This window comes from Taeniopygia guttata, chromosome Z, assembly GCF_048771995.1.
Source record: "Taeniopygia guttata chromosome Z, bTaeGut7.mat, whole genome shotgun sequence".
NCBI lineage: Eukaryota > Metazoa > Chordata > Aves > Passeriformes > Estrildidae > Taeniopygia > Taeniopygia guttata.
In genome coordinates, this window is record NC_133063.1 from 14,534,139 (window position 1) to 14,548,611 (window position 14,473).

The 14,473-nt window shown below is 50.9% G+C and overlaps 1 protein-coding gene across 3 annotated transcripts in view; it reads left to right on the plus strand.

Moving 5' to 3' along the window:
• Positions 1-277: 277 nt before the first annotated feature.
• PTCH1 (patched 1) overlaps positions 278-14,473 on the plus strand; it is a 73,165-nt gene continuing 58,969 nt past the window's right edge. For 2 of the 3 annotated variants that reach the window (XR_012052767.1, XM_030257442.4), the window contains exons 1-2: positions 278-489; positions 8,142-8,334. Coding sequence is in view for 2 of the 3 variants with exons in the window: in XM_030257442.4 (XP_030113302.3) it covers positions 427-489; positions 8,142-8,334 (256 nt within the window). In the remaining variant the exon portion in view is untranslated. Of the gene's footprint in view, positions 490-6,288; positions 6,634-8,141; positions 8,335-14,473 lie in introns of those variants that run through there. The other variant, XM_002194181.7, reaches the window with a different exon arrangement.

Below are 14,473 nucleotides of genomic sequence, written 5' to 3' on the forward strand. Positions count from 1 at the left end.
GAAGGAAGGAAGGAAGGAAGGAAGGAAGGAAGGAAGGAAGGAAGGAAGGAAGGAGCTAGAAAGGAAAAGAAAGAAAGAAAGAAAGAAAGAAAGAAAGAAAGAAAGAAAGAAAGAAAGAAAGAAAGAAAGAAAGAAAGAAAGAAAGAAAGAAAGAAAGAAAGAAAGAAAGAAAGAAAGAAAGAAAGAAAGAAAGAAAGAAAGAAAGAAAGAAAGAAAGAAAGAAAGAAAGAAAGAAAGAAAGAAAGAAAGAAAGAAAGAAAGAAAGAAAGAAAGAAAGAAAGAAAGAAAGAAAGAAAGAAAGAAAGAAAGAAAGAAAGAAAGAAAGAAAGAAAGAAAGAAAGAAAGAAAGAAAGAAAGAAAGAAAAGAAACGAAAGAAAAGATATGAGAAAACACTGACGTTCCATTTAAGCCGGCAGTACCAGTGAATGAGTGCGCACCCACACCTCCAGCACGGCTCTCCCCGGGCGGCTCCTGCCAGAACAGCGATGGTAGGTGCCTTCCCTTCGACGGGGCGACATCGGGCCTGGGCCGCGGGGCCCGGCGGACAGGGCCCGGGCCGGGGCGGTGTTGGAGGGGCTACACGGGGCTCGGAGGGGGCGGAGGGAGCCCCCCTCTCGCTGTCGGCGGCCGGGGCTATCGACCGGGTGCGGCCCGAGCGGGGACGGCAGCGCGAGGTGCGGCGGGCGGGGTGTGACGGGGCTGGGTGGGGAGCAGGGCGGCGGGGCTCCCCCGGGCCGGGCGCTGCTCTCCCTCGCCCGGCTTGGCGGTGAGGTGGCTCTGAGCTGCGGCAGGGATGCGCGGGGGACACGCCGCTGATAGGAGGTGGCTCCTGAGGTGATTGCAGCGCCGCAAACGGGTCCCCGGTCTCTGCATTTCGCACCCGTGTGAGCTCTGGACCGAACAAGCTGTCTTGTGGGGAGCAGAAACTCCTCTGGGGCTAGCCTCTGCAGGACCGCCTTAGGTTGAAGTCACTATTGGCTTCAGCCTCCAGCTTCAGGACTGGATTTCTCGTGTGTCTAGTACCGGGCACCATCAGGACTGGTACAGCGCTGCTGTAATTGGTCTCGTTCGTGCTGTCTCACTGCTTCCAGGGACTGGAGAGTGGGGGGATGTTCAGTGACAGATCTCACCCTCTCCACTGCCTTAGCCTCACTGCGGGAGGTGGACATGGTGAAGGCAAAAGCGTGGAGGCGAGTAGGTAGACATCTGGTATCGTCGGATGGTTTTAAAATAAGTGCTGGAGCCAAAGAGGGTGTTTCACAGGTCCTAACCAGATAGCCTTTACCAACTCTGGTTAAAGAGTCTATCCTTGTTTCAGCACCAGTCTCATAGGTGTATCTAGTTTCTGGTTACGACTACTGGGGGCATTGTGCGTCTGACATGACATTGTATCTGGACAGCAGGTAGTGCTGTTTAGAAATATTAGGGATGGCGAGGGAGGGGAGGAGAATGAATCGTTTCAAATCTACTTGATTTTAAGAGCCTGTAGATATAAAACTGGCAGCCCCTTCTGAATTAAAACATCTTTTATCCTTATTTCACACACACATGCACACACATGCACACACTCACACACGCACCTTTTATTTTGTTCTGCCTTTGCCACAGTGTATAAAGCCCTATTGAGACATGTAGGCGTGATGTGTAAACCGGATTAGCAGTATGAAAGAAAGACATACAATAAGCCTGAATTGTTTTACTTCCTTTTCATTTCTCACGCCTATATCTCTAATAAATTTGTTGCTCCAGCAGTGGGTCAAAGAGATTGTGCCGTTCAGCTTTTTTTTTTATTTCAAGGCCCGATGGCTAAGATCATGGAAGTGAATGCCCTGCCTTCTGGCACATGCACAACTTGAGCTCTATCTTAACACAGACCCGGTGCTGTCCAGGCTGGCTAAAAAAGGTTCAGCGTAACTTTCCCCTCTCAATGCACATTAATGTCCCGCAAGTGGCGGGGCATTTTGCCAGGAAAAGAATCTGATTTCAAGACTACTTGGGTTTATAGAGGTAAAGCCCCTTGTAGAATATGGCAAGGTCTGCTAGGGCTGGGATGTCCTCGTGGTTTTGGACAGAGCGAGCTGTTCCTCCAACCGCTGTCTTCCGCACGCAGCTCCCTGTGTGTGTGTGCTCTTGTCCTCCTCTGGGAGTCCGCTGCTGCGCGGGAGGAGCCCAAAAGCCTCGGAGACTCCTCTGGAGGAACATTTCCCCGCAGCCCTCTGCAGAAGAAAATGCCAGCGCTCCTGGGTTGGTGCTGTAGATCCCTCATTTGCTCCTTTGTGGCGTGCAGAGCAGCTTTCCATTAAAGGAGATCAGGGGTAATTAGCCGCATTATTTTGACAAGTTGGCTCGAGCAGTTCCCTTTCTTCCAGGGCTGAGGAGGGGGAGAAGCCGCCCGCCTCCTTCCCCGGGCGCGGGCGCTGAGCGGCGGCGCTGCCCCGCGGAGCGGCTCCCGCTGCGCGCCGCCGCCCTCCGACGGCAGCCCCCGCCGGCCCGGTGGCCAGCACGGCTCTCGAGTGGAAAAGGACAGGGAGGCTCAGGCTTCCCCGCAGAACCGGAGACTGTGATCTTATGTCATAGCCAGAATCAGGTGTGCGGGCGGAGCACAGGGCCGAGGCAGACCTGTGCACTTGCGCGATGCAAACCTGTGTGAGAGACAAAAATTTGAGGGAATAGAGAAAATCTGATTATTTTCCCACAAGTCGGCCTTCTCCCAAGGTTAATACTCTTTAAACTGTACAAAAGGAACCCAAAGTGGCTGTGCTTCATTCCTGTCTTTCCTTTATTAGGGTAATCAAATGCTCCAGCAGTGCAAATGCTTTTGGTGGGTGTCTACAGGTGAAGAGCAACCTGGAAAAAAATATTAAAGTAACAAGTAACATCACTGTAAATATCTGCTACCCATTGTTAATCTCTGTTGGATTGATCCCCTACCTGGCTGGAGAAGTGCTCCACAGTATCAGGGGTTATGAACACAAAGTGAATGTATGTAAGACACAGAGCATTACAAAATTAAGCCACTACGACTAAAGTCAAGGCTGAAATTCTTGTACACCAGCCTGGGCTGTCTAGGCATCGAAAGGAAGAGGTATGAATGGTTGTAGATTGCAGCCTCTCTACATAATAAGACTTCTTAGGCCTCCACCACATAGCATGTCCTAGATAAGAAAACTGGGAGATCCCTTCGAGTTGCTGGCGATGGAGATAGCCCCTGGTGTGGAGGAGCGGTTGCACACTCAGAGCATGCATATAACAGTCAGCAGTGCTTACAAATGTAAATAAGGGCAGATTGATTAGGAACAACATTATTGCCAGGAATGTAGCAAGCAGGCATCAGCTATGAGGCAGACTGGGGGCAGCCACTGCTCTGACCACCCAAGTGGAGACTTTTACACTGACATTTCTTCCTTGAGGGGAAAAAAACCCCAACATACATACACACACCCATCCCAGAAACAAGACCAATTAGATCTCTGAAGTAATTAATCTCTTGTGTATGCTTAAAAAAAAAAAAAAATCCTTCCAGACCACAGGGAGAGAGGGGAGATTAAGACAATGCTTGTTAAATTTGAGTCTTCAGATAGAGTTTTGGAACCAGCAGTGAGAATGGGCTTTAGGCTACTGTGTGAAGACTAGCAGGCAGGAGGCACGTAGGACAGTGCAGGGGATTCCACGTTCTTGAAAGGACACTCTTCCCTGGTTTTCGAGCCTACCAGGAGGCTGAACCAAAATGTTTCTGTGGCCATCCCTTCTTTCTCCATTTCCCTGCCTTGCTACCCGATCAGACACGGTGAGGTTGAGCACTTGCAGAAGTACTGTCACATCACTTCCTAGCTAGATGGATGGTCACTCTCCCAAGTGGAAACTTGAATTGGAGGTGGCCGACTGCACCCCAGATACAGGTTTCAGCCTCAAACAGAAAACAGCCTCCAGCTGCAACCGCTTCAAGTTTCCTTCTCCCAAACGTATGAACCTACGTGTGCATGCATGACAGCTTGCTGCTCCTAGCAGCTTTCCTGGAGAGTCCTGTGCGGGGCACAGGGCAGGGCCTTCACGGAGACAAGTTTCCCAGGGTGAGAAAAAAAGGAGTTGAGATGAAATCAAAGGAAAAAGGGCCATACCTAGCCGGCAGGTATGGCCCTTGAAAGGCCCTGACCGTTGTTGCTTTTAGGCAGTCTCACGGAGAAATCGGTGCGGTGCGGTGCGCAGCTCGCTCCCGCCGGCGGCCCCGGCTCCCGGGACGCTGCCAGCCCGCGTTGCCGGCGCCGGGACGGGCCCGCTAAGGGCGGTCACCAGCCTGCCGAGGGGAAGAGGACCTCAGCGGGCTCAGGGGTTTTGCTCAGAATCACTGTCCCAGGTTCACGCACGGCAGGGCTGAATGCAGAGGCGCGCAGTGCCTGCGGGTTTGTCGAGCCGGGCACCGCACTGGGCAGGGGCTGCACGGGGTTCTCTTCTCCCCCCGGGTCCCCATGCCCCTCTGTTCTTCGCTGCATTTCTCCCACCTCTTCCTCCAGCTCCCGAGCTCTTTACAGCCGCGCTCCTCCGCAGGCGTGCAGCAGCCGTCCTGCAGGAGGGCAGCCCCCGAGGGCGCCTCCCCGGCCCGGGCCGAGGGCGGAGGGACGGGCTGTCGGCTGCCCCCCGCCCCGGTGCCCACGGGTGTCCGCCACGGCCCGTAGCTGCTTCCGCGGGGAGCCGCGCTGCGGGCCGGGGCTCCAGCTCGGGGCTGGGGGGACGCGCGCAGCTCTAGAGGCAGCAATTAATGGCTGATTCTCAATGAAGAGAGGCGCGGAGAAGCGGTGCCAAAAAAGTAAATAATCGCGTGTAGTTCGAGAAACGTTTAGCGCGGCCAGGCAGGCTGCGTTTCATGGACTTTTACACTAAAAAACATTAGAATTGGCTTTCCTCAGGCTTCAGTTAAAGAATGAGTCCTAAGCTGAAACAGCTAGCTACCGCGTGTCTTTAAATCTTTTAAGTGTTAAATTTTCATTGTGTTTTTCTAACTGGAGTGGTTTTCTTGCAAGGAACTAAGTCTCCTCTTTAGTTAAAAAGAGAGAGGGAGAAAAATCTGGCACTTTCTACCGCAGTATCCACCACCCTGTCATTATTCCTGCAAGCCTGGGAATTCAGCTCAGACCTCCCAGTATTTGTTGCAGCTCGAGGCCAAGGTGCCTCTAAAAGGATTTTCTTTTAAGGCCTTTAGAAATCATTTAATGCTGCTTTTTCTTCGTTTCCCTCTTCTTCTTAAAAGGGAAAAATGTATTTCTATATGTCCCCGGCGAGAAAGTTCCGTGCGTGTATTTGCAACCATCCCGGACGGGGGTCGGGGGAGGGGAGTAAGGGGAGGGGGGAGTAACGCTCTTGAAAAGAAAACGAAGAAGAAAGAGGGAGAAGGCATTCCTTAATGGAAGTATTGCATGCAAAGAAGACTGGATCTCTTTAAGGCTCCCCCTGAAGCTGGAGATGCACACACAAGGGTTGCCGGCCTGGGTGGTCTCTCTACTTTGGTGAGCTGTTGCTAAGCAGCTAATAATAGTCATGTTTGCTGAGTAATTTCTGCCCTCCCCGAGCCAATCACCTCGCAGAAACCCAAGCCATCTGACAGCCCCGGGGGCGGGCTCTCAGCCCCTTTTTTTTTCCCTCCCTCTCTCGCTCTCTCTCCACTCATACTCCCCCCACCCCCCCCCCCCTCCTCTTTATCCAAATGGAGAGAGTCCTTTTTTTCTTCTTCATCTCATCTCTGGAGCCGAGGGGCTGCAGCTCGGTGCTGCCGCGCACACACCGGGGGAGAGCGCCAGGCAGCCGCCCGCCCGCTGCCGCGGCGGGGCCAACCGCGGAACCCCGCCGGCTCCGCGGCCCGCGGGAAGCACCCCGGCCCTGAAGCAGGATGGTGCAGCGCGGCGAGGCAGCCCAGCAGCAGCAGGAGCAGCCGCGGCCCGCCGCGCCGCCGCCCCGCCGCCGCCGCTGAGCGCCGCCGCGGACAGCGGCTTCCCGGAGGCAGCGGAGGCCGGCCGGACTAGGCGATTTCAACGGGAGCGGAGCACAGCGCGGCGGCGGCGGCGGCGGCCGGGGGATCCCGGGGGTCGCGCCCGCCCGTCCGCCCGCCCTCGCCGGGCGCGGGGAGCGGCCGCCTGCAGCTCGGGGTCCGCGCGCGATGTGGCAATGGGAGGCGCGGGGAGCGACTCGGCCGGAGCGGCCGCGGCGGCAGCCGCCGCCCCGCGCCCCGCGTGAGGCGGCCGCGCCGCAGCAGCCCCAGCAGCAGCCCCAGCCCCGGCGGCGGCGGCGGCAGCGGCGGCAGCAGCCCCCGCAGCAGCAGCAGCATCAGCCCGCGGCCCGCAACGCCGCCAGCCCCCCGCGGCCCCGCCGCACCCCCGGGGCCTCGGGCCCCGCCGCGGCAGCGCCAGCGGCAGCTCTCCCGTCCCGCCGGCGGCGGCAACATGGCCTCGGCCGGTAACGCGTCGGAGCTGGAGACCAGCAGCAGCGCGGGCGGCGGAGGCCACCCCGGCCGGGCGCCGAGAAACGGCGGCGGGAGGCGGCGAAGGACTGGAGGGAATCGGCGCGCAGCGGTGCCTGACCGGGAGTATCTGCAGCGACCGAGCTACTGCGATGCGGCTTTCGCCCTGGAGCAGATTTCAAAGGTGCATTCAATCTCTCACTCTTTTTTCCAGAGATACACTCTAGTGGTAGTGCTGCTTTTTCCGCGGGGGAGGAGGAGGGAGGTGGTGTGTTTTCTCGCGGGGGTGGAAGGAGGAGATGGAAACGAAACGGCCACCAATAAAATGCTGGGAAAAAGAGAGGGACGTCTGTGACTCTTCAGTGCGGGAGAGAGTGCCCTCCTTCCCTCCCTGCTCGCCTGTGCCTGCCCTGGTGTGTGCTTGTACTGCGGAGCACTTCTCCTCCTAAACTTCCCGAAATAGCCTCGGCTCGGTCCCGGCTTCCCCATGGCTAACCCCAGGCCCGTTCTCCCGCTCCTCCCCTCTTTCTCTCCGCTTCCTTTCTGCTTCTCCATCCCCTCGTAGCGCCTTGCGATCTCGGCAGCACCCGCTCCCGGCCGGAACAGGGGAGAAACCGGCCGAAACTTGGCAGAAGTTGGGCTTTTGTGAAGTTTTCCGCCGAGCGCCGAAACGGCGACTGCCCTGGGAGAAAGGGGTCCCCCCAGCAAAGAAAGCACCGGTTTTCTCCCTTGCCTGGCGGTCGGAGGGGGAGCGAGGGCCGTAAACAAATTGCCACCTTAACCCTGCCGCGCCAGTCCCCGCGAAGGACTGGAGGTGCCGGACCAGGCGGGGCGGGGGGGGGGAGGACAGCCCCAGCCGCCAATCTGCCGGCCAAAAAATGTTCAAAGTAAACAATCTCCAAAAGCTGCCTTGCTTCAGGGATGGTTTCACTTCAGGGAGCGGATTTCTAGGCTTTGTAAGAAGAGGGAAAGGAGGAGGGGAAAAAAAAAAAATCCATGTGGCTGCCCTCTTCCGTTCACAAATATTGTCGTAACTTACAGATGGCTGCTCTACTTCCTAATTCAGATCACACAGCGTCTCCAAACTCTATGGAAATGAATTACTGCAGATGTTACAGCGCTGCTCACCACGTGGGTCTTGCCTCAGCACCAAGCCCCTGCTAGGAGCTGGGAATGGGGGAAATGGCCACTGCTACCCACTATCTGTCACACAATCCCCCCACCTCTCCTCCCAGCCATGGGGTTCCAAGGAGAACAGGAAAAGGGACTGTTCTTTCTTGTGGCTGTTGGGGTTCTTCGGAAGTGGTTCATTCTTCCCTGGAGCCACGGGTCTTGCCAGTGCGAGTGCTTTACAGCCTGAGCTGGTGGGGATGCCTCGGGCAAGAGAAGAATATGGTGGTGGCCAACACAGTGGGCCGACGCAGTGTTGTCACCCCCAAACCCACGTGTTGGTCTGGGGCCAGGATGAATGACAACAGGTACATCTTGTCCCTGTGTGCGTGCTCAGCAGGGCCGCGGGGCAAAGGGCCCTGCTGGAAGAATGCCTGAGCTGTTCTCGGCGCTCCATCCTTCCTCCGGGGACTGCACCCCGAGGGACACGAGCTGTGTCCCGCTCCTGGGAGGGCTGGGGGGCTTCCCCCGCTTCTGGCGGCTGCCGCAGCCCGCAACTACTGACCTCTTCTTGCTTTACAGGGGAAGGCGACGGGACGGAAAGCGCCGCTGTGGCTGCGAGCAAAGTTTCAGAGACTGTTGTTTAAACTGGGCTGTTATATACAGAAAAACTGCGGAAAGTTTTTGGTTGTCGGCCTCCTGATATTTGGGGCTTTCGCTGTAGGATTAAGGGCAGCTAATCTCGAGACCAACGTGGAGGAGCTGTGGGTGGAAGGTAAGTCCGGGGGGCGCCCCTGTGTTCTGTCGCGTCCCTGCCTGCCCAGCCGGCCGGGCAGCGCCGCTCGGAGCCGCTCGGCAGGCCCGGAGGAGCGGCCGCCGCCGGGGAAGGCGGGCACTGAGATGGGGCGCGCAGCCCCGGGCGGCGCGTACCACTGCTCCGCCCGCGGGGGGCCCCGGGTGGCCAGGCCGTGCACTCAGTGGAGGGCCGCCGGGACAGCCCGTCTCCAACACCCCGTGCCCTCGCCTCTGCTCCGGCTCGCAGTGCGGGCTCGCTGCAGGCGGCGGGTTTCCGCGTCCCCGGCGGCAGCGGGAAGCGGCGGCGCTGCCGGCTGGCGCCCCCTCCGCCATTTTGGGAGTGCGCGCGGCCGCGGCGGGGGAGGGGCGGGCGGCGCGGCGGGGCGGGAGCCTGTGTGTGGTCCTGCGCTTGGACAGCTTTCAGCTGTGGGGAGCGCGGGGCTCGGCGCTGAAAAAGAAAAAGGAAAATAGGAGAGGGAGAGAGCGAGGAAAAAAAAAACAAACCAAAAAAACCCACAACCACGAAAGAAAGGCAGCCGAGGCGAAGCGGAGCACGGAGTGGGGCAGCCAGCCGGGCGGCACACCCCGCGCTGAGAGCCGTGGCTCCAGGCTGCCGCGGTTTTGGGGTTTAAGTGTAGCTCTCGATGGTGTTTTTTTCTTTTTTTCCTTCTCTAGTTTGTTGGGGTTTTTTCCCTCTCCCTTTTTCTTTTTTTCTGGGGGGAAAATACTGTTTATTAAGGATCACATTCCCCCGTTAGCTGCTGGGTGGACGTGGAACCAGAGTTCCTTGTCTGCAGCAATTACTACTCTGGGTTTATGTCAAAGTAGCTTGCAGCAGTATTTGGCTTATAAAATTTAATATGAGAGGCTGCATAAATAATCATTTCTAAATAGCTCTCTGTACGTGTTTGTGTGGAAAAGCTAGAGCTGAGTGCAGACAAAGCCGGAGCCTGTTCTGAAGGTGGTCTCTGCTGCCCGGGGTGAATTGGAGCACAGAGGGTCGGAGTCCATCCTTGCAGATGACAGCCGTAGTGGGGTCAGGATTGGATTGGATTCGCCAGTCATTTACTAGGTGTTGTTTTTTTCTGTTGTGGATCCTTTTTTGGTCCATGTAGCGTAGTCCAGGAGCTCAAAATACGATGAGATCTGCTGCCAACAGTTCTGCCTGAGAAACAGAACAAGGCACTGCTGTGTCCCATCTGTAGGCAGAGATGTGCAGTCAGAGTTTGCACCAACTAAAGTACCTTAAATATTAATGAAAATTACTGTAAATCTTGTTTTTCTTCACTATTCATTTTTCTTCTAAACTCACTGTGAGGTTGTTGTGCAAAAGTTTATTTTGTTCTTAGGTATTTTGTTTCTGTTTTTCTGTGTTTGATGTGATTGCAGCTCCATCGCACATGCTCCGCTGCATTTATTATTGTGATGTTACTGGTGTTCACTTGCTTGGAATGGTGATCCTATTCAATTAGTGCCACCTGCTTTTTGTAGCCTTGTAATACCAAGAAACTACTTGCTGTTGATGCCTCAGTAACCGGCCTGTCAGTAAAAATACAATTCTCAAGGAAATAAAATAGGATTTGCAAAATAGTTGCTACACTTTTCTCTTCTCATGTCATTATTGTTTATGGAAAAGGAGTGGGGAGAAGTCCCTAGTATAGAATCTAGTGGAAATTGGTCTCTGGGGTTTTTATGGCCAAGATGAATCCATAATGCAGCTAGTTTGACAGAGCTGACCTATGTAATTTCACACCTATTTAGTTTAGATTTTTCATTGAAAAGAAATTAAAACTCTGCATTTAGAAACTCTTGCATTTCAAAACTAACCAGCAAAAGCTAGTAGATTAAGCTGAAATAAAATATTCTGGATTAAATTAAATTTAATTTTTAGTCTTCCCATTCTAGCACTACATGACCATTCATGGAAAAGATCTTGCTAAAACAGGCCTTCTTGGTAGAGGCTCTGTAAATGTTCTGCTCATGAACCAGGGTGTTGTACAATTAAGCTGAATAGATAGCAATTGCATATTTTTGTAGCTGAATTACAAATAGGAGTACAGATTGAGTTTGAGATGGAACAGGGACAGGAAAAGATAGCATGGAAATTGCTGTTCTTCCTATGCAAAAGTGCAAAGCAGCACCAAAGTTTTTCTTCTGCATTTACATGGAACTGGTCCTAACAGCTTTAAAGTACCTTCCATGAAGGTTAGTACAGTAAGGGACTCTTTAGATCAAGGTTTCTTAATGAAGAAGCAGTGGCTGAATTGTCCTGTTTATTAAAACAGCTGTCTCACTTTACCTTTTACATTTTGTTTACTGAGAGTTTGGATGAACTAGGCAGTGCTGGCCAAATACAGAATTGTTTAAGTTGGAAAAGATTTGTAATATTATCAAATCAACTCTTAAGCCAGCACCATTGTGTTCACCACTGAACCATGCCTTTAAATGTCACATCTAAACACTTTTTAAATACCTCTAGGGATGGTAATTCAGGGTGGCCTGTTCCAGTGCTTAACAGTTATTTCTGTGAATAATTTTTTTTTGCTATCCAATCTAAGCTTTTCCTGGAGCAGCTTGAGACCATTACCTCTCATCCTGTCACTTGTTGCCTACATCCTCCATTCAGGTAGCTGTAGAGAGGGATGAGGTTATCCCAAGGCTAAATTACTCCAGTTCCCTCAACTGCTCCTCATAGGACTTCTGCTCCATTGCCTTTCTCTGGACTTGCTCTAGCACTTCAATGTCTTTCTTGTAGCGAGGGGCCCAAAACTGAACACAGAATTCAAGGTTTGGCCTCACCAGTGCTGAGTACAGGGTGACAATCACTGCCCTGTCCTGCTGGTCACACCATTGCTGATACAGTTCAGGATGCCATTGGCCTTCTTGGCCACCTGGGCATAGCTGGCTCACGTTCAGCACCCCCAGGTCTGTCTCCTGGGGTAGCTTTCCAGCCACTCTTCACCAGGCCTGTAGTCCTGCATGGAGCTGTTGTGACTGAAGGGCAGGACCTGGCACTTCATATTGTAGAATATGGTATGAACCTCACACCATTGGCCTTGACCCATGTGCCTCTGCCCAGGTGCCTCTGCAGAGCTTTTCTGTCCTCCTGCAGATCAACACTCCCGCCCAGCTTGGTGATATCTGGGAACTGACTGAGGGAGCATTTGAACCATTCATCCAAAGGATTGATAAAGATATTAAACAGGTCTTGTCCAGTGACTGGCCACCAACTGGATGTAACTCTCTCTGAGCTCTGCCATCCAGCCTGTTTTTAACCCAGAAAAGAGTGCACCTGTCCAAACCATGAGCAGCCAGTATCTCCAGGACAATGCTGTAGGAAACAGTGTTGAAGACATTATTAAAGTTCAGGTAGATAATATCCACAGCCTTTCCCTCATCCACTAAGTTGTAGAAGAAGATAAGATTGGTCAAGCAGCACCTGCCTTTCCCAACCTCATTCCAGCTAGGCCTGATCCCTAGACTGTCTTGTATGTGCTGTGTAGATTCATAGGTTACTTCAAATATACTTCAAGTAACAGTTTTGATTTGCTACTGAAACTTTTTACAGTTATTACTGCTGAATAAATTGGCAGTATTTAAAGAGACAAATTTTATATGGTCTGTTTCTGAATACCATGGAACATAATACAACACTGAAGTTTGCTGGAAGTAAATGGTTGCTTTAAAACCATAACAGAATTAATTAACAAACAGTGAACTTTGAATGAATTTTAAGACCATGCACATTCCAAGTTAAATGATTAGTAGTATGAGCCTGCAGCTGTTATAGCTGAAATATTTACATGAGTTTAGAAGCTCACCTGGTAGGCAAACTTTCCAAGAGAGATCTTCAAAACATAATTATTTCAGATTTCCTGTAGTAGTCTTCCTCCTTCAGAATTTATGCTAGCATTCTAAGCCTTCTGTGAGCCTCCTGATACCTAAGTGGCTTTCCTCTCAGCTTGTTTTTTGGCACTAAGTGTTGTAGAGTAGCTTTTTGGTTTTTGGGGTTTCTTTTAAACATAGTCCTCTTTTGGCTGCTGTTCAGAATACTTCAGTTATTACTTTGTGTCCCACAGTGGCTCCATCTATGTTGCTTTGCCTGGGACATACATGTATATCTTTTTGGCACATGAACAGATCTACCATCCCCATGTGCATACCTTGCTGCTGGTGGTGAGGGGAAGGGGTTTTCTGCCAGGGCAGACAAATTCTGGACTGACATTTTAATGGCAATTCTGTTATTCAGCTAGAGTTGAACTGCTGTATGCGGGTGTCCATGCATCCTGAAGTTGTGGAGACTGTTTAGCATCTTTGTACATTGTACACACAGAGAGAAAAAAAGGCTTTGCATTGATTTCCTCAGTGACTGAACTTTGTTGGACACAGATGTGCTTTTAGAATCATCCATTCATAGCTAGAGAGTGCTCTGGATGGAAAAGAAATCATGCTCATAACTGGATATGTTTATTTGCTACCACTCTATATAGGCAGTCTAAGACCCAGTGTGTCAACAGCAGTCACACATGTAAATGCAAAGCCTCTGCTTCTGAAAGAAGGTAGTTTTGTAGCTCCAGAAAAGGTTCTGTTAAATGAAGCTTGAAATTTGGCTACTGCAGTGCCTTAAATGATGTTAATTGGAGCAGATTACAATGAGGGAGATGGTCTAGTCTTGTGCTTTAGTATTTCATTTTATATCATCATTGTCTTGGGATTTTTTTCTTCTCACTTTTTTTCATTAGCTTTCTTCCTTAAGTGGTCAAAGATCATGCTGTTCTTCCCTTCTGTTTTTGCTTTCTTCAGTTTTTGCACTAGCTGAAGCTCAGTTCAAACTATTGCCTCTTTAAGTGCCTTGTTCACAAAGCTTAGTGAAGCTTTGTGATCTTGAACTGAACTCTAACATGCAGAGCTCCTTCTTTAAGCCAGTTTGAAGGAAGATGTTGGAGGATACAAATAGGTAGGACATCTTGCAGAGATTTCCTCAGAAGCTGCATACTTCAGTTCAGATGTGTGGAATAAAGCGAGTGTGTTCAGATTGTATGTGAATTAGGATTGAGTGTGTACAGCAGAAATACTTTTTAAGTCAAGATTTGGGCTATGTGTAGTATTATTTCCTTTCTCTCTTAAGGGACAGAAATCAGGTTGCTCTATTGTACTTATGGCTGACCCTTCTTAGAATATGTTAATCTACCCATGCAACTTAAGAATGAGGTGAAAATGAGGAAAGTGTGTGAATGATGTGAGTAAGGAACCAGTATTATTTCCATAGAGTCTCAATTTTCTTAACCCAGCAAGATTAAATGCAGGTGGAGAGAAAAGTTGTTCTTAAGTTCTGCCTAAAGGCACCAGGTAACTTTACACTAGTATTTTTTGGAGAAACAAAAAAGAATAGTAAGGGAGCAGATCTGCGTGAATTTGTTTTTTCAAGGAGATAAATTTATATAAGTGGGCTGAACTAACATGCTTAGTTTGAGTACAGTTAGCAGGACTTGACACAGTCAAGTATAATTCCTTTCTCTCACAAACATATGCAGTGGACAGCAGCAGGGGAGTACTGTTTTAGATGTGCTTGCTCCTGCATCACCACATTGGCATGGTATAGAAGAAGTTGCAGAAGTTACTCTGCTCTTCAGTCTGTCACAACGGTTGTTGGCAGGCTCTGTGGCAGTCAAGACATTGTCTCTGATCACATCACCAAATTAATTAATTTTCTGTGAATCAGATGACTTAAGAGTTTACTTATCCTCGAATGCTGTCCTACACTGTGTTGCATTCCTCAGCGCATATTGAAAGTTCATTGAAAGGTGTTCATCTGGAAAATTTCCAAGCTACTGTTTTGTCTGACTTCAGTACGATTATTTCATTCATCTCTTTTTTTCCACATGATAGCTGAAGGATGGTCATCTGAGCAACATGTTTATTTAAATGTTTACTGATAAATCACAAAAGTATTTCAGTCCATACTACTCTGTTCAGTTCATACTACTGTTTTGAAAAGGAACATCAGATTCTAATACTTACATGATATTTGTGGATTAAAAATATCAGGGCAGTGGGTGTTATGTTCCTTTGAATTTGAACACCCTCTGCTTCTGTGTATTGAAAGTTGTTAGGAAAAG